The sequence below is a fragment of the Cnephaeus nilssonii genome, assembly GCF_951640355.1.
Source record: "Cnephaeus nilssonii genome assembly, chromosome: 15".
NCBI lineage: Eukaryota > Metazoa > Chordata > Mammalia > Chiroptera > Vespertilionidae > Cnephaeus > Cnephaeus nilssonii.
The window spans coordinates 53,354,863-53,374,109 of record NC_137086.1 but is presented as its reverse complement, the minus strand read 5'-3'; the positions used below and the strand labels follow the sequence as shown (position 1 = coordinate 53,374,109).

Here is a 19,247-nt window from a genome sequence, read left to right as displayed (position 1 = left end):
GAGAAGACAAGAGCCGAGGTCTCCTTGTCTCACAGGTAGCATACCCATCAGTGTAAGAGAAGGATGTGTCTCTCTGCTTTACCCTTTGTCCCATCTCAGAGATTTCCCCACTTTGCTTTCTCCCACCTCCCTAACCTACCACCAATAAATGTCATGTAACATGTCTAGTTAGGACTGTCGGGCAATACAATCCTTAGTGGGCATTGGTAAGCTCCCGCCACAGGAGAACAAAGACCAGGAAAAACTCACTGGCCACCGGGAGTCAGACCACACAAGGAGTAGACACTGTCCCGAAGGCACCTGACTCACACCTGCTTTCCATCCGCATTGCGAGCTCACCATCTCAGCCCTCAACTCACGGAAGACAAGTTTCCTGCCACTGACTGCACATAGGGACAGAACTCCAGCTCCTGTGCTGCCATCACCGACCCAGCGTCCCCGTGGCTCGGTGCTGCGCAGGCCTTCCCTGTGGATATCCCAGCCCCCACCCCCTTTCCTTAAATAAGTTCAATTTTCTTTAATCACCATCAGAGATGGCTACTTAGCCTACCCCGGGGAACCATCCACCATGTTCACCTTCCACTTCTTTTTAAAAATATATTTTTTTAAATTGATTTCAGAGAGGAAGGGAGAGGGTGAGAGAGAGAGAGAGGAACATCAATGATGAGAGAGATTATGTTTTCACCCAATTCTGTCTCAACATTTGAGCAATCTTTCCCTACTTATTTGAATGCCTCTATCATAATAAATTTCCATATTCATATAAAAAAATGCTGAGAGAGAATCATTGATTGGCTGCTCCTGCACATCCCCTACAAGCCCGGAACCCAGGCATGTGCCCTTGACCAGAACTGGACCGGGGACCCTTCAGTCAGCAGGCTGACGCTCCATCCGCGGAGCCAAACCTGCGAGGGCCACCTTTCTCTCCTTAAACGCTCACCGTGTCTCTTGGCCTGGCTCTTTTCAGCATGGACCTAACTCCCCTTACCTCTCCTTTGATTCTAATGGATAAACTAAGCTGTGAAACTGCCATTTTCTGGATCATTTTCTAAGTTTATTGAGATTTTGCTTCCTGGCAATTGTCATCAGTTTGGCTCAGATAAACTCATAAAAAGTCTCTACAAGTTTGGACGTTCCTTACAGCAACACCTCCCTGCTTGAGCCTCCCTGAATCTTCATGTATTCAGCACAGTAATGAGGGTGGGTGTGAGGACCAACCACGATCATTTTTAAAGCATAGTGGGCGCTCAGGAAACAGTAACTGATAAAGCTGGATTGAAGCCCAAGATCCACCCATTGACTGGCTAGGTTTGACCACGGCGGCCCTGTGAAGACAGGTACCCTAGCCTGGTTGTCCCAGCTTTCCCAGGACCCGCCGCAACTCTACGTGTGTTTCCCTACCCAGGAGGGACGATTGGGGGGGACAGGGCGCACACAGGCGCCCTCCCTCCAACTCACTCCAAGTGGCATCTGCTGGCTCACGTGGGGGAGGGGAGGGGAGGGGCAGGCGCTGGCGGGCAAATGGCACTTTGGGGGCTGACCGCCAGGGGGCCTGCCAGGGCTCCCCCTTTAGGGGTAGGAGGGCGTTGGCTGCTCCAGGGCCACCCCCTCGGGGCGCCCCGCTCCCCACCCCCTCTCCTTTTTGGGGCGCCCCCGCATGACTAATCGTGTCTCCTGGCTTCCGGTCAGGAGGGGCGGGAGAGGGCGGGTCCGTGCTAAAGAAAGCTTTTACGACGTTTGGGACAAACGGAGCATTCCTGCTGGGGGAGACCAGACAGGGAGGGAAAATGTGAGTCTAGTAAAAACAAGTTTTAGAGTCTTGTTACCAGGAAAGGTCCTTAGCATGTGCAGCCTTGTGCTGTAGGCAGGTGGACATGAGCAGAGCAAGGACGCTGGGCAGGTACAGGTCACCTGGATGGAGAGCCCAGCAAGGGACCATGGATTATAGGGTGGGACCTCGCCCCCAGGGTGACTTTTGCTCCCCGAGCAAATTGCTGGCCAGTTTGGACCCCCTGACCTTTCCTCCTTGGAGATAACATCTGGGCCTCAGTGCATTTCAGCTCTAGGCCCAGCTTAGCAAGAAAACCAGCCCCGGCTGACCCGCTACATGGAATAATGACCCCCTGCCCTGGTGCCGGCCAGTCAATCAATGGAGACCACAACCCCGAAAGGACACACCTGGAAAACTGCTGACTGTGCTATTAAGATCATCCCCGGGACCTCCCTAAACTCTCCGCCCTTAAATCCCTGAGGATGGAGGACCCAGTGCGCTCTCCCTCCTGGGAGCATGCCAAGCCCGTTTCTTCCAGGAATTACTTTTTCTACCTCTGTAATTTACCCAATAAATGCTCTCTTACAGTTTTGGGTCTTGCTCTGAATTCTTCCCTAGCCAGACCCTGAACCCAGGTTTGGTCTGACCCCCACCAGTCAGATATACTGTGCGGTTCCCGTCGCAGCCTACAACAGTTAGAGTTACCAGGCTCCTTTGTTGCACCGTTAATTTGCAAACCTTTTTCCCCCTGTGGTCAGGGGGCCACCTTTAGCCGGACGGGGCTTCAGTGTGGAGAACAGTGATTCCCACCCATCCTTGTGCCCCGCGTGGGTGCACAGAGGCTGGAGCTAAGAGGCACCCAGGTTCTAAGCCGTCCAGGAGCCTGCTGGGGTGGGGGTGGGGGTGGGAGAGCGGCGAGGAGGGGCGATCTGTGGTTCAACTCCACCCCTCTGCGCTGGAGGAGGGAGCGGGAGCCTTGCTTCCCAAGATGCTGTGCCCGTTTACTGCTGTGCCCAAGGAGGTAGGCACGCGGCCAGAGGTGGTAAGGAATTATCAATGTTTATTAGGTCCTCTGGATACCAGATGGGCTGAGCCCCCAAATGGTACCGGCACGCAGGGATGGGGAGGCATAGGCTTTATTTATTTATTAAAAATATTTTTAATTGATTTCAGAGAGAAAGGGAGAGAGATAGAAACATCAATGATGAGAGAGAATCATTGATCGGCTGCCTCCTGCATGCCCCACACGGGGGATCGAGCCCACAGCCTGGGCATATGCCCTGACCAGGAATTGAACCATGACCTCCTGGTTCATAGGTTCACATGCAACCGCTGAGCCACACCAGCCAGGCTTAAAGAACTCTAGGCGGGCTTTTTCGAGGGACACTCTCTGGGTGGGTCCAGATCCTGGGAAGGTCTGAAGGGGACAGGTAACGGTCTTAGCAAGTGGACTGTGGCCTGAGCAAAAGGGAATGCTGGTTGTGAAGTGGCCTAAAGGTCAGTTCCCAGGGGAGGGGCATCGATTCAATTATTTGATCAGACCTAACAGGATCCTCCTAGCAAATTATCAGTGTTGGGAAGAGGAAAAAGTCTAGGTTTATTAAGCATCTATTATTTGCTCATTAATTATAGGATCTATTTTAATCTTCCCACTTATCTTTATGCCCATTTTACAGATCGGGCACACGGAGGCTCCAGGAAATTAAGTCACTTGCCCCAGGAAGCACAGCCAGTAAGTACCCAAACTGTTCAACTCTTTCCACTGCACCAGTTTACCTGCCCAGCCCCTGGCTCCCCTGGGGTGCCAACCCAGATGACCCTACTTTTAATGCCAGCAGTTTAGCCTCTGAGACACTCAGATACCAGCTGCCCCCTTCCCAGACTGCATTTCTTTGAAGAGAACATTTAACTTCCCCTCTTGCTCTGGTCCAGAAACTTTTAACACATGCATTGATTTCGTTTCACTGCTCACACTGCTTCCTCCTACGTGGGGCCTGGACCCTGAGGGCTGAGCCTTATGATCTCTACCTAGCCTGCTGACCGGCCCCGGACCGGGGCCTGCCTGTGTCCACGACAGCGGGGGCAGCCCTGGCTGAGCAGCCACGCGTGTGTGGCTGTGTAACTGGGTGCTCACTTTCTCCCGGAGCACACGCGGACTCCGCCGCACTCTTCTGCGTGGCCTCAGAGGGAATGGAAGCTCCCCGTGCCCTGCCTCGGCTCCCTGCGTGACCGTCAGGCCTCAGTTTCCTCCTCTGGGAGGTGAGCGAGTTGGACCAGAGGAGTCCAGGGCCCTCTGATGTGATGTATGCAAGAGGGTGGCCCCTGGGTGCAGGCACAACCACACTTGTCACTGCTGCCCCAGAGGGCCCGGCGAGGAGACCGCCGGGTGAGGAGACGGAGACGGGCGGACGGTAACGGTCGGTGGAGGGAGGAGAAGCTGGCCAGGCACACCTGAAGGGTCTCAGCCTGCAGGACACAGTATAGACTCGGACACCACAGGAGCACATTTCCCATTCCCCGTCGGAGGTGAAAGAAAAAATAATGCATTCAAGGCAAAGAGAAAGACCAGTCAGGGGAGGAGGGAAAAGTCCCTGCAGAGGCAGGAACCCCACCCAGGAAAAGTGACTAACCCCAGACGGCCTGCCTGAGGCGGGTGAGTGCAACAGGCCGGCCGGCGTGGCCTTCCTGTCCGAGTGGCTCTTCTCGCTGGTGGATGCCCATCCTGGGGGAGGGGCCTCCCCCCCCACTACTCCCCCCCACCTCCCCCCCGCCCCGGGCTGGGGTGGACTTCGGCTTCCCTGTGGGTGTCTCTGGAACCCTCGGGCCGCAGCACCAGCCGGGTTGGAGCGGGGTGGGGCAGGTGGGTGGGGCAGCCCCGAGGAGCCAGAAGGAAGTGAGAGGCTGGGGTGGGGCAGGAAGGGAGGAAGCGGAGCCTGGAAAGTAGAAGTAGAAGCAGCGCTGCGGAAAGGTGAAAGGGCTGGCCGGGACCCTCTGGCGGGCGCGGGGCTGGCTGCCGGGGTCTGGAAGGAGACGCTCATTGCTGGGAGCCACTGTGTCCTGGCAGCTTTCTGCCAGGCGCCAGGTGCCCCGCCTGATAGGAGCCAGCAGCCGCCCGGAGGTGATGGGTTGGGATCAGGATCCTGATGGTGAACTCCTGCACGGGGCTTGTCCTGGTGTGTGAGTGCTGACTGAGGCCACCTCCCCGAGTGGCTGGACCCCAGAAGGCCGTCCGCTGGCCTGGAAATGCATTCAGACTTGAGGACACCTGTCCCTAAGACCGGACTGTGGGGTGACTGTAGAGTGGCTGGGGGAGGCCAAGCATTTGAATTCCAGATCCTGCTGAGGATCTGCTGGCTGCCTGGGGTGTGTGAGGGGTGGAGGTGAAGGGGGAACGGGGAGGGGGTCCTATTGGTATCAGGGGAAAGCGCACCGCCCAGGAGCCTCTGGACCCAGCTCGTGAGAATGCCGCTTTCCCGGACTGGAGGGTCTGGTGTTGTTTGGGGGAGCGGTGGGGACTGTTCCGTTTCACAGCTAGGGACACCCTGGGACCGGGAGGCGGAGGGGCCTGTTGGGGATCAGTGGAATCAGGGAGCACGGATACAACAGAGGGCTTTTGTCATTTGACAGCCTCCAGGCATTGCCTGAAATGTAAGCATATCAGCAAGCCCCCTCCGTCCAGGCTCCAGGGCATGCACTCCCACGCTGACCCACGACAGTCTGACTGGATCCCTGGTCCTGCCTTCTGCCGCGCCTGCTCCAGCCTGTCTCACTCTGTTCAGTCCTGTGCTCTCAGGCTCCGTCTGGTCTGATAGTTGGAGCTCCTGCAGGGTAGCATTAAGGTTCCTTCTAAGGCTGAGGACTGGGATTCTGTGCCATCCCCCACCCAGGGGCGGTCAGTCTGCGGTCCCACTGGCTGTGGTGGCTCCCTGCTCCACGGCCCCTCCAGGCAGACCAGGGCCACAGGCTGTTCTTCATTTCTGCGCCCCCTCCCATCCTGCCTGGGGCCAAACCCCCAGCACCGACCTTGAATGGAATTGAGTAATGCAGGGCCCTCAGGCCTGTCCCCTCCTCTGGCTGAGCCATGAGGTGGTCAGGTCCTGCTCTATGGGAGCCTACAAGCAGGGACTGAAGTGTACGGGCCCAGGTGAGGGGGCTGGGAGAACTCCCAGAGAAGGCCCAGGCCACCGAATGCCCTGGAAGGCTCCTGGGACTTGATATGGGGCTGTGGGGTGTGGAGGGGCTTTGATGGGCATGAGGGAGGAGGTGCGCAATGAGGAGGCTCCAGGAACTGTGGGCTTGGGCAGAGGGGCTGGGAGGGACGGGAGAGTGAAAGGCCGGATGGGAGGTGGACCTTGCGGGTGAGGCTGGAGCAGCAGGCTGGGGGGCGGGGACCTGAAGGGTCAGCGGGGGGTGTCAGCTCTGACCGGGTGCCCAAGAGGCACCTGGAATTTCTCAGTCTGATTTTAACTGGTCTGCTATGTGGCCTGCGACATTGGGATTTTTTTTACAGCCTTCCAGGTGGTTCTAATGTGCAGGCAAGTGTGAGACCCAGCTCTGGGCAGTTCACTGGCAGGATCAGAATCACCTGGAACCTACATTCAACGTGCTGGCGCACAGGCCCCCTGCGGACCTGTGGGATCCAAGTCTCCAGCCTGGGGTTTGGGCATCCCTGTTTTTTGTTTTGTTTTTAATATTTTTATTGATTTCAGAGAGGAAGGGAAAGGGAGAGAGAGATAGAAACATCAATGATGAGAGAGAATCATTGATCAGCCGCCTCCTGCACACCCCCTACTGGGGATGGAGCCCTGACCTCCTGGTTCATGGATTGATGCTCACTCAACCATTGAGCCAAACGGGCTGGCTGGCCACCTGTTTTTATAAGATCCTGAGGTAATCCTAACGGGCAGCCACGGTGGAGAGCCAGGGTGATGACGGAGCAGGCAGCCAAGCCCCTTTCATCACGACGCTGCAGTGGCTCTCCGAGGCCCGTGGGCGCCTGCTTTTGGATTGTGGCCTGAGCTCTCAGATCAGTATCTCAGGATGAAAAGTAGCAAAGCTGACGTTGGTCCTCTTGGTCACACCATCTCTGTTCCATCTCGCCCCTCCGGCTTGGGCTAGGGCTGTGGCCTCACCGCTTCAGGCCTGAGTCACAGGCTGGCTGCCTGTTGCAGGGGATGTGGGCACAGCATGTGACTCTGTGGGACAGAGAAGTGCTACAGGTTCCTGCTCCAAACCTCCCCCTCACTGCCTCCCCTCTTGGGGGAAGTGTGGTTCCAAAAAAATGCCTTCAGCTATGTGGTAAGTTAAAGAGTGGAAAGGGAAAGTCATAATTTACATGGTATCTTCCACCGATAGCCACTGCTCCTGTTTCTCCCTCTGTTTGCTCTTCAGACTCAACACCCGCTGCTCTTCTAGCCGCCCACCCCCCCTCGCTCCCCCCGCAAAGACTTTTCTCTGCTTTCCCAGCCCCCAAGAATCTCCTGATGGTGCCAGTTTGCCTCTTCACCCTGAAATTCCTGGTCCCTTACCCTGCACCACTGGGGCTCTCCTTACAAAAATGCTATTCAGCTGGTGGGAGTGGCCCAGTTGGTTGAGCATCGTCCTATGCACCGAAAGGTTGCCGGTTCGATTCCCGGTCAGGGCACATATCTGGGTTGCGGGTTCGATCCCCGGTTGGGCATGTACAGAAGGCAACCAATTAGTGTTTCTCTCACACATCAATGTTTCTCCCCTCTCCCCCTCCCTCTCCTTACCCCCCCACCTCTTTCTAAGCATGTTCTCCAGTGAGTATTAAAATTTTTTTTAAATGCATAAATGAGTGGAACAACAATTGGATGTTTCTCAAATCAATATTTTAAAATGCTAATTGTGTTGCAGTACTTGCTGTTGTGGGCTCTGCATTTTAAGCCAAAAAAAGAAACCCTCTAGTAATGGGAACACATGAAAGAGACAGTGAGTGAAGCTGTAGCTATTGCATTTGCTGAATTTTTATTTGTATTATTTAAAAAAAAATTTTATTGATTGATTTTAGAGAGAGAGGGAGGGCAGGGGAGAAAGAGAGAGAGATTTATTGTTCCACTTATTTATGCATTCATTGGTTGATTCTTATATGTGCCTTGATCCGGGATTGAACCAAAAACCTTTGCATATCAGGATGACGCTCTATTTTAAAAAGTTAATATATGTTTAAAGTGCTTGCCTTTAGCATTTTTTCCCTTGAATAATTTTTGTCCCAAAAAAGTTGCTGTTCCCGACCTGCAGAGTAAAGATGATGTTCATCACTCTGGCATTTGAAGGGAGCTGGTTTATAGAAATGGTACTTGATGCCCCAGAATGGGTGACATTCCTCAGAGGGAGTTTAGACTTAGAGACTTAGTACCCTAGAAAAAGTACTAAGTTTAATGTTAGCTTTAGGGTTTTTTGTTTTTCTGGGTTTTGTTTGTTTTTGGTAGATACCTTTTATCGGGTTAAGGAAGTACACTGAAAGTTTTTTCATTTGCTTGTTTATTTTTTGTTTTGATACTGAGTCAGGGCTTTGAAAGTTGTATTTTTTTTTAAATTATATTTATTTCAGAGAGGAAGGGAGAGGGAGAGAGAGATAGAAACATCAATGATAAGGGAGAATCACTGATCAGCCGCCTCCTGCATGTCGCACACTGGGTGGGGATCTAGCCCACAACCCAGGCATACGCCCTGACCGGGAATCGAACCATGACCTCCTGGTTCATAAGTTGAAACTAAAACTGGTTGGGCAACTTTTTTTTTTTCTTAAAAATCAGGAATGGATATAGAATTCTGCTAACTGCTTTTTCTGCATCTATTGAGATAAAAATAAAGAGATAGTTAATAGGGTGTATTACATTGCTTGATTTTCAGATATTAAACAAACATTGCAGTCCTGGGATAAACCTCCATTTAGTCATATGTTTTATTCTTTATACTAGTGACCCGGTGCACGAAATTCGTGCACATTAAAAGGGGATTAATTAGAGGGAATAATTTAATATTGCTATTTGACCTTTCTCTATAATAGAAGTGTCAGAGATGAAAGAAAATTAGTAAAATGTATATGAAAACCTTCTTCCTGTCAGAGTCTGGGGCACACTACGGAACCCAGAGTCAAGTCCCCGCCCACCCGCATGCACCTCAAAATTGAGTGAGACCCAGACCCGGCCGCCCCTCCCCCCCCACATTGGGCTAGATCCAGACCCAGCCAGTCCCACCCTTGTCAAGCCCTGCCAGGCAAGGGGCGTAGCCTCAGGTCCCCTGGCCCGGCGCCAGGACGGGGGGCATGGCCTGAGGTCCCCCAGCCCAGACCTGGGTAGGGGGCATGCCTTGAGGTCCTCCATCAAGCCCCGCCAGGTAGGGGACACGGCCTGAGGTCCCCCGTCAAGCCCCGCCAGGCTGGGGGCACAGCCTCAGGTCCCCTGACCCAGCACCGGGAGGGGGGCACAGCCTCAGGTCCCCCATCAAGCCCCGCTGGGTGGGGGCGTGACCTGAGTTCCCTGACCCAGCACTGGGGGTGCACCTTGAGGTCCCCTGTCAAGCCTGGCTGGGTGGGGGGCACGGCCTGAGGTCCCCTGTCAAACCCAGCCAGGCAGGGGGGCGCAGCCTCAGGTCCCCTGTCAAGCCCCGCTGGGTGGGGGTGCGGTCTGAGGTCCCCTGGCCTGCCACTGGGGCAGGGGGTGCAGCCTAAGGTCCCCTGTCAAGCCACACAGGGGCGGGGGAGGGCGTAGTCTCAGGTCCCTGCTGATTGCTTGTTAAGGCTCCTTATGGGAACTTGGCCTCAGCTGTGGGTGCAGCCATCTTTGTGACAGAGTGATGGTCAATTAGCATATTCCCTCTTTATTAGATAGGATTATGGAATTCCATATGCTAAAATTTTGTTAATATTTTTGTGCCTTGTGTTCATGAGTGATATTGATTTAATTTTCTTTGCTGTCTTATTTATTTGATTTTGTTCTATCAAGATAATGCTGGCAGCATAGGAAAAATTGAGAAGTGGTCTCTTTTCTGAAAGAGTTTGTATACTTGGTATTATGTTTTCCTTAAATTTTTAGTAGAACATATCTGGACTTGGAATTTATTTTGGGGGGGCGGGGAGAGGACTTTTTAAGGACAAATTCAATTTGTTTAATAGATATTAGAACTATGCAGGTAATCTACTTATTCTTAAGTGAACTTTCATAATTTGTATCCTTCAAGAAATTTACCCATTTTATATAAGTTGTTGAATATATCAGCATAAAGTTTTTGTAATTCTTTATCCCTTTAATATCTTCAGAATCTATAGTGATATCATCTTTCTGATTTGTGTATTGGGAATCTGTCTTTTATTTTTCCTAACCAGTTTGTCTAGAATTTCATCAATTTTATTGATATTTTCCCAAAAACCAGCTTCAATGATTTTCTTTATTTTTTTTCGTTTTCTATTAATTTCTGCTCTTATTTACTTATTTATTTATTAATCCTCACCAGATGAGTGAGGATATTTTTCCCCCATTGATTTTAGAGAGAGTGGAAGGAAGGGGGAATGGGGAGGAAGAGAGAGAGGGGAGAAAGAGAGAAAGAGAGAGAGAGAGAGAGAGAGAGAGAGAGAGAGAGAGAGAGAGAGAGAGAAACATCGATGTGACAGAGACACATCAATTGGTTGCTTCCCACATGCGCCCTGACAGGGAGTGGGGTTTGGACCTGCAACCCGGGTACGTGCCTTTGACCAGGAATCTAACCGATACCCTCTGGTGTGCAGGCCAACACTCTAACCACTAAGCATGGCAGCCAGCTCTGCTCTCATTTTTATTATTTATTAGAGGCCTGGTGCACAAAATTCATGCACAGGGGGAGGACCCCTTTGGGGATGTCTGACTGCCGGTTTCGGCCTGAACCAGCAGTCGGAAATCCCTCTCACAACCCAGGACTGCTGGCTCCTAACTGCTCACCTGCCTGCCTGCCTGATTGCCCCTAACTGTCCCCCCAACCCTGCCAGCCTGATCACTCCTAACCGCCTCTGCCTGCCAGCCTGATCGCCCCTAACTGCCCTCCCTGCCGGCCTGGTCACCCCACGCAGCCTGCTGGTCAGTCGTTTGGTCGTCCCTCGCTAACCCCCCTGCCAGCCTTGTCACCCCACACAGCCTGCTGTTCGGTTGTTACTGTGAGGGCATCATGACCAATTTGCATATTACCCTTTTATTAGTATAGATTTTTTGGGGGGGGGGGGCTTAATTTGCTTTTTTTTTTTTTTTTTTTTTGGTGGAAACTTAAGTCATTGATTTTAGACTTTATAACATAAGCAGTTATTGCTTAGAGAGCTGCATTCCAGCCCCATGCCATGCCCCGGTCTGGAAGCAGAAGAGAGGTGTTGCTCAGTGGTCACAGCATGGGGAAGACACTGGCCCGGGAGCCAGACACTCAGTTTCTCTAGCCGCTTACTAGCTGTGTGCCCTTGGACTTAGGCTCTCTGAGCTTCCGTTTCTTTGCCAGCATCATGGAGCCAGGTGTTCATGAGTGATATTGTGCTCTGGGAGATGAAGTAGCTGACGAACATGAAACCACTGGGACAACGTGGAGGGCCTCTCCGGACCACTGTGAAGGGTGGTCGTCATGACATTTGTAATAATAACGGCGTCTTCTCTCTTTCCAGATCTGGAAACAGCATGTACACACCCATCCCCCAGAGGTAGGCTGTGCACCCCATCCTCTCCCACCCCTCCCCTCCTTCATTTCCAAGGCTGCCTCTCCTCCCAGCGCCCCTCCTCCCAGCACCCCTCCTCCCAGCACCCCTCCTCCCAGCACCCCTCCTCCCAGCACCCTTCCTCCCAGTGCCCCTCCTCCCCACATCGCAGTCCCGGGCCTGCCCAGGTCTCTCTGCTCCAGGCCACTCCTCTCGGGCTCTGCCCGCTGCCAACCCTCTCTCCTCCCACAGCAGTTCTCCATTCTCGACATCAGTGCAGGACCCCGGCCTGTACGTATGGCGGGTGGAGAAGATGAAGCCGGTGCCCGTGGCCCCTGAGAACCAGGGCGTTTTCTTCTCGGGGGACTCCTACCTGGTGCTGTACAATGGCACGGAGGAGTTCTCCCACCTGCACCTGTGGATAGGTGAGGGCCGGCAGGGTAGGGGGGTCGGGCCCCCAGGCTGGCGAGGGTCTCACGGGCCTGGCCCTGCCCCCTCCCGCCGCCCCAGGCCAGCAGTCCTCGCGGGACGAGCAGGGGGCCTGCGCGGTGCTGGCCGTGCACCTCAACACCCTGCTGGGGGAGCGGCCCGTGCAGCACCGCGAGGTGCAGGGCAACGAGTCCGACCTCTTCATGAGCTACTTCCCGCGGGGCCTCAAGTACCAGGTCAGCCCGCCCCGCGGCTTCTCTCCCAGCCCAGCCCCTTCGGCTGGTCCTCACCCGGCGGCAGGAGGCCCAGGTGTCCTCGGGGCTGGGTCCTCCCCACGCGTCTGCCCGTCTCCCAGCGGGATGGGTGCGGAGGGCGCCGGGCCTCCCGCCAGCCCTCTGAGGCTGGTCCCCTGGGCTGCAGGAAGGCGGCGTGGAGTCGGCGTTTCACAAGATCTCCGCAGAGGCCACCCCAGAGGCCATCCGGAAGCTCTACCAGGTGAAGGGGAAGAAGAATATCCGCGCCACGGAGCGGGCGCTGAGCTGGGACAGCTTCAACACCGGGGACTGCTTCATCCTGGACCTGGGCCAGGTGGGTGGGCAGGGCGGGAAGGACCGCTCTGGTGGCACCGTCTTTTGAAAGGACAGGGACCAGGAGACCAGGGGAGAGGGAGAGCAGCTGAGCTGCTGTAAGTCCGTTCCACGTGGGGCCACTCCAGCCGTTAGAAACATCTGTGTATTCGGGGCAGAAACCTCCCTCTGCGGTCCAGCCAGGCCTCGGGCACCGAGCGCGAGCCGGCCCTCCTCCTCCTAGACCAGTGGACGGCAAACTCCTTAGTCCACAGAGCCAAATAGCAACAGTACAACGATTGAAATCTCTTTTGAGAGCCCAATTTTTTACACTTAAACTTCTTCTAACGCCACTTCTTCAAAATAGACTCGCCCAGGCCGTGGTATTTTGTGGAAGAGCCACACTCAAGGGGCCAAAGAGCCGCATGTGGCTCCCGAGCCGCGGTTTGCCAACCACTGTCCTAGAGCCCCTGGGCCTCTGAGTTCGCTGCTGCCAGACCATTCATTCACTTCCTCACTCATCCTTCCACTCAGTGAGTCCCGATGGCCGCTCTGAGCCAGCCCGGGCTCCACTGATTGCTTGCCGTGGGGAGGCAGCCATGACGGCCGGGCCTGTCACTTGCAGTAACCGATGGCAGGATGTGATGAGAGGCAGTGACCGTGCTGGGGGAGCTTGGGAAGGGGGGCACTTAAACCTGAGCCAAGGCCATTGACCCGGGAAGGTGCCTTCATGGAGGGGAACTGCCACTCCGGGTGAAGGGACAGGTGAGCTGGGCACTGAGGCAGGGAAGGGCGTGGACATGCCTGCCCACAGTAGGGACAGGGCGGGGACAGGAGCCATGGGATCAAAATTACTAAGGAGGGTGAGACCCAGGTCATGAGGAATCTGACTATGGTTGGAAGAGTCTGGATCACATTTTTTTGTTTGTTTTTAAATAATTTATTGACTTTTTAGAGAGAGAGAAAGGGAGGGAGAGGGAGAGCAGCATCTATGTGAGAAGGTAACATCAATCGGCTGCCTCCTGCACGCCTCCTATCAGGGATCAAGCCCACAACCTGGGCATATGCCCTGATTGGGAATCAAACCAGCAACCTTTCGGCACATGGGACGATGCCCAACCAACTGAGCCACCCTGGCCAGGGCTGGACCGCATCTTGTGGTGCTGAAGATTGTGGGCAGAAATGGAAGGAGGACTAGAAGCAATGAGATGGAGGCAGGAGGACCAGCTTGAGAGAGGGGATGAGGGCTGTGCCTGGCAGGGGTGCAGGTAGGATGCTCAAGGATGGCATTCACCCATTCATTCATTCATTCATTCATTCATTTTGTGCCTACATGTGTGCCAGTCTCTGTTTTAGCACTGGGCATACAGCAATGAACAAAGCAAAACAAAACGAAACGAAACACTCATGTCCTAAGGAAGCTTACTTTCTAGTCAGGGGAGATAGATTATACACAAGATAGAGATGTGGAAATATATGCTGATAAGTGATCTGGAGAAAAATAAAGCAGGAGGGAGACGAGGGGCGGGGGTGGCTGGGCAGGGAAACACTTGCAGGTGTTGTCATTACCATGCTCAGAGAAGCCTTCTTTAACCCGGCTTCCCCCTTCCCGCCAGAACATCTTCGCCTGGTGCGGTGCCAAATCCAACATCCTGGAGCGCAACAAGGCGCGGGACCTGGCCTTGGCCATCCGGGACAGCGAGCGGCAGGGCAAGGCCCAGGTGGAGATCGTCACCGATGGGGAGGAGCCTGCCGAGATGATCCAGGTGGAGGGGATGTTGGGATGGGAGGCCTCTGCTTGGAAGCTGCAAGACAGGCTGTGATCGGCTGGGGGCAGGAGGGTAGCTGTGATCGGCTGGGGGCAAGAGGGCGGTCAGTGGAGGACTGGGCGGGGGCGTCTTGGCCGCTGCTCGTGGCTAGTTCACAGGGTGCCTTGGTGTGGTTCAGCGTAAAGTACCCCTGTGGGCGGATGGACCAGTGGCCTGGCAGGTGGGGTGGCCTGGACCCAGCCCTCATCTGTGCTGGGTGCCCTTGTGCAGGACAGTTTGCCCCACCCGAGGCCGTGGCCCTGGGCGTAACGGGTAGGGAAGGTCTGGGACAGGTGCCAGGAATCCCTGGGAACCTAGTCTTCCCTGACTCCTGCAGGTCCTGGGCCTCAAGCCCGCTCTGAAGGAGGGCAACCCTGAAGAAGACCTCAGAGCTGACCAGACGAATGCCCACGCTGCAGCTCTGTATAAGGTGGGCGCCCGGGGCCTGCCCTGGGACCAGGCAGGGGTGGGTGCAGCGGGGGCTGAGGGAGAGGAGAGCGCAGTGGGAAGTCTGGTCCGGGCAGCGGGGCAGTTTACCCAGGGCTGGAGTGAGAGGAGGATGGGAGGGTGGATGTCGGGCCCTCCTGAGGAGATAAACGCTACTCCACTTCCGGCCCATTCTTGGAGAAGGACATCTGAAGATGCTGAGCTTTACTTTTTGACTCTTTGCATTTATTTGTCATGTGGAATCCACTTAATCTCCAAATGGATTTGGGGCCTCTGGGCTGCAGTGGTGAGGGTGATGGGAGGCCTGGGACTGCCTGGATTTGCCCGGCAGAGCCGTCCTCCCTGTCCCGTCTGCTTCCCTGGACCGTGGGAGGGGCTGTGGTGCAGGGAGGCAGCTTCCTCCCTGGGCCCTGGACGAGGTTAGGACTGTGTGTTGGAGGGAGGGTGATCCAACATGGGGCTCTTTTAGTCTAACAATAACCTTTCAAACTGAGAGGTAACAAGCATTTTATTTGAGATAAAAAGAATAACTATTTGGGATACACTGATCAGGCAGAAGCCCAAATAGGGTTCCGACTAGGAGACAAAGAAGGCATTTCTGCTGAACAGATGTCAGTGATGCTCATTCTGAACGTTTTAATTTTCCGTCTTCGTAGTCACCGGTCCAGTCCTCATCACATCTGCTTTCTTGTTACCTTTGCAAAGGGTTCTTTGGAACAGTGTTGTGTGGGCCAGCCTAAAGGTTACTTTGTACTGTTGAAGGTTCGAGGTATATGTGTGAGGCAGCGCCTCAGGGACCTCAGCTTGGGCCCCGTGTGAACGGGGCTGTGTTGACACTAATCTGGCACGTCCTCCCCAAGGTCTCTGACGCCACTGGACAGATGCACCTGACCAAGGTGGCCGACTCCAGCCCCTTTGCCGTCGAGTTGCTGATACCTGATGACTGCTTTGTGCTGGACAACGGGCTCTGCGGCAAGATCTACATCTGGAAGGGTACGAGCGAGTGGCGTCTCCACGCCAGGCGGAGGCCGGCCTGCTCTGACCCCACAGGCTTCCCGCTAGAGGGCCCGCCAGCTGCCTGCTTCCAAAGAGCCTCCAGACCCAATACTCAGGGCCTGCCCTCAGGCTCCGGCTTTCTCTTTTCTGTTCCCACCCGCTAAATCTAAAACTTGAGCATCCCTCAGGATTGCAGGAGGGCTGAGGGCCTGTGAAAACAGATGGCTGGACACCCCCTCCCCCCCCATTCTGATTCACTAGGCACTGGGGGGGCGGGGGGCAGGTGTGGGGGGAGCCCGGGAAGCTCCCAGGACCCTGGTCCCGCCATTCTGCCTTGAGGAGTGACAGGCATTTTAGATAAATTGACTCACTTGATGCAGTGGGCAGTGAACCGGGAGAACCTGCTTTTCCACGAGACTGTTTGGGTCGGACACAGAAGCACGGTTGTGCAGAGGCCTGTTCCTTGGTCTGACTCTCAATGTTGAGACAGAGCTGAGTGTCTGAGCGATACCGGCAGCTCGTATCTTCTCCGCACTTGTGTGTTCATGAGCGCGTCTTACCTCCCCGGCCAGGTTATAAACGTCTTGAAAACAGAAACCGTATCATCTCTAGTGTCTTGATGGTACATTTGCTCAACCCAGGGTCAGCCAAGGCCAGGAGACACTCGCAGACCCAGCCTGGCCAGGAGGATAGAGAGGTGCTGGGTGTTCGAAGTGTGGCTGCTGCTGGGCAGTAATGCTGTTGCTTCAGGGAAGGGCCGGGAGCAGCAAGCAGCCTGGCAGGTTTCTAAGAGTTAAAGTGTGTGTGTGTGTGTGTGTGTGTGTGTGTGTGTGTGTGTGTGTGTAGGGGGGGGGCTGCCTTTCCCCTCCTACCTCAGGGTTCCTTCCTATGGAACCAATTCCAAGCATGGGGGTGGGGGTGGGGGCTGGTGTGCAGACCTCCATGGGAGTGTAATTAACCCCAAGCAAAGAACCAGATAATTTAGGGGAGAGAAACCAGAGAAGAAAAAACAAACTTGCCAGCCAGGAAGATATCTGGAGGGTAGCTGGCCACATCACAGACAAGGATACGCCACATTGAGTTAGATAATTTGTAACTAACTGGATTGTATAGCCTGGTTGGTGGTGTTACCAAGCAAGGGCACTAAAGCCAGGACTATGGCACTGGCTTTTAAACATATATATATGATTTTTATTGATTTGAGAGAGAGAGGAAGGGAGAGGGAGAGAGTGAAACAGCAATGTGAGAGAAACGTTGATCAGATTGGTTGCACCCCGGCCTGGGATCGAACCACAAACCGGTATGTGCCCGGACTGGGAATCGAACCCGTGACTTTTCAGTGCATGCTCAACCAACTGAGCCACACCGGCCAGGGCAGCACTGGCTTTTGAGAAAAGAAAAAAAAAAGGTTTATTGGGAAGTCAACCAGCAAAGATAGGAAGCAAGCCTCAAATCGCCTCCCAGGTCGAGGTTTGGGGGCGGGGCGGGTAGCGTAAGGGAAGGACAGTCTGGCGTGTGGAGCGCTGGCCGGGCAGGCAGCACCGGGTCGTTCCGGACAACAGACCCTTAGATTCTGAAAGGACTCAGCTGATCACGTTCCAGTCAAGTCTCAGCTTTTTGGTTCCATGAGGTGGGGGTGAAACGTTGGTTCTGGGTGTTATTGCAGCTCAAAATTCTCTCCTGTGCCTGCCTCGGCTGCATGGATTAACGATTTTGTTTTGTTGACACCAGTATCGTTAGAAAGAGGGTATTGCCACTTGCTCTGGTTCTGCAGCTACAGTGTTAATGAAGGAAAGTCAACGCAGTCGGTGTAAGACGTGAATCAGGCTGCATCCCGTCTAGTAAATGGAACGCTGTGCAAATGGAAGGCGTCTCCCGGGGGACAGGGAAGTGAGGAGAGTGGATTATCCCAGGCCAGGGCGCCTTCTCTTGGGGGGCGGGGGTCTTATGCGGCAGACGCCTCACTAGTGCTCACCAGGAAATTCAGGAGGATGGATTTCCGAATTCCACTCCTGGGAGAGGCGGACACTGCAGTGAGGCTAGGCACCGAGTCTCGGAGGGTTTACCACACGGGATTCCATTGGGTCTGCTTGTCTTTAGCACTGGAGAGCCAACCACGGTGGACAACATTGTTGCCTTGGAAAATGCCTTAAGCTGGGGCCCATCTGTGTTAAGGGACTGCCTCCAGGAGAGAATGGATGGCTCTGGGGTCTTCCTTCTTGTGCTCTTAGTTGGCATCACTATCAGGCCTGTGTCGGCTGTCTGGCATCACGGGAGTAAGACTGGAGTCAGTCACACCCTTTGTCCTAGTCGGCTGTGCAGCGAAGGCTTGGTAACAGAACGTGGCAGGCCCAGGAGGCCAGGGGTCCTGGGGTGGGGCCATGGCTCTAACGTCACGAATGTCCCACGAATGTCCCCGGGTCTGATGGAGAGTTGATGAGTGGGCGGAAGGGCCCACTTTTCATCTGGCTCAGCTGCCAGGCTGGGAGAAGCCTCAAGGGGCTGGCTTCATACCTCCAGAGAGCTCAGCAATCCTGTCACCTCCTGGCCCACTTACTTTTAAAGTTACCAGCGATTCTGGGGACCCCCTGAAATTTCCTCAAGAAAAACGGCATGTGGGCTAGAAAGGGTTCCTGATCTTTTGAAAAATCTCCTTCCTGTGGTCCAGGGCGAAAAGCTAATGAGAAGGAGCGGCAGGCGGCCCTCCGAGTGGCCGAGGACTTCATCTCCCGCATGCGGTACGCCCCAAACACGCAGGTGAGGAGACACCCGTGCCCCGGACCCTCCTCCTGGGACACCTCCCTTGACCTGCTGCCACTCAGACGGGACAAGAAGGGCAGGAAAGCCTCAGGCAGTGAGGGACAGTCCGGCCTCCCTACCAGACCCACCCAGCGGGGAAGCTCCTCTCAATCCTTGAAAAACTTAAATGTTATTTTCCAAGAGGATGTTGGGCAGCACTCCCCTGGGAGCCGGTGTGCCTTTGAACAGCTTGTGCACTTCTGGGCCACTGTCCCAAGCTGGTACCACCCCCTCTCACCCCAGCTCGGCGACTCCACAAACCATTTTGAGGGGAGCTGTTAAGGCTCATCTATAACTGGTGCATCACGCAAACTGTTTGTCTACGTCCTGGAAGCAGTCTGTTTCCTTGGCCGTGACCTGTAGTCTTTCTCAGCTCTTATCTCCTTGGAGGAGCATCCTTGGCCTGGACAGCAAGTGCACTGAGGCCTGGTCCCAGCCCCTCCCTCCCCGGCCCCGCCCCTCCCTGGCGGAGGCAGAGATGGCATCCTTGTGAGCAAGTCTCCCCCTGCTGTCCCTGCAGGTGGAGATCCTGCCCCAGGGCCGTGAGAGTCTCATCTTCAAGCAATTCTTCAAGAACTGGAAGTGAGAGGGCCATCTCGCTGTGCACACCCCCTGCCTGCTTGCTCTTCCTCCTGCCGCCTGGTCAGTCCGAGGTGCCCCCGCGAGGTGTTCAATAAAGGAGACAAGTGCTTTCCCCGCTCTCCGCCTGCACTGCTGCCCGGGGCTCACTCTCCCCGCCCCACCTGCTCCCCTGGGCACAT

General features: G+C 54.8%; 1 protein-coding gene across 4 annotated transcripts; it reads left to right on the top strand.

The window, feature by feature from the left end:
- The first annotated feature begins 4,639 nt into the window (after window positions 1–4,639).
- On the top strand, window positions 4,640–19,178 carry CAPG (capping actin protein, gelsolin like). Of its 4 annotated transcripts, none has more exons than XM_079792541.1 (10): window positions 4,640–4,739; window positions 11,412–11,447; window positions 11,694–11,866; window positions 11,952–12,106; window positions 12,291–12,458; window positions 14,053–14,202; window positions 14,582–14,674; window positions 15,552–15,684; window positions 18,356–18,444; window positions 19,007–19,178. In XM_079792541.1, exons 2-10 carry the CDS (start codon window positions 11,425–11,427, stop codon window positions 19,070–19,072), a joined length of 1,050 nt encoding a protein of 349 aa, XP_079648667.1. In that variant the 5' UTR covers window positions 4,640–4,739; window positions 11,412–11,424; the 3' UTR covers window positions 19,073–19,178. The 4 variants fall into 4 exon arrangements, with proteins under 4 accessions (XP_079648667.1, XP_079648669.1, XP_079648670.1 ...); XM_079792543.1 differs by having other exon boundaries at window positions 4,665–4,739; window positions 11,697–11,866; XM_079792544.1 differs by lacking the exon at window positions 4,640–4,739 and adding an exon at window positions 4,746–4,889 and having other exon boundaries at window positions 11,697–11,866.
- Window positions 19,179–19,247: the final 69 nt, after the last annotated feature.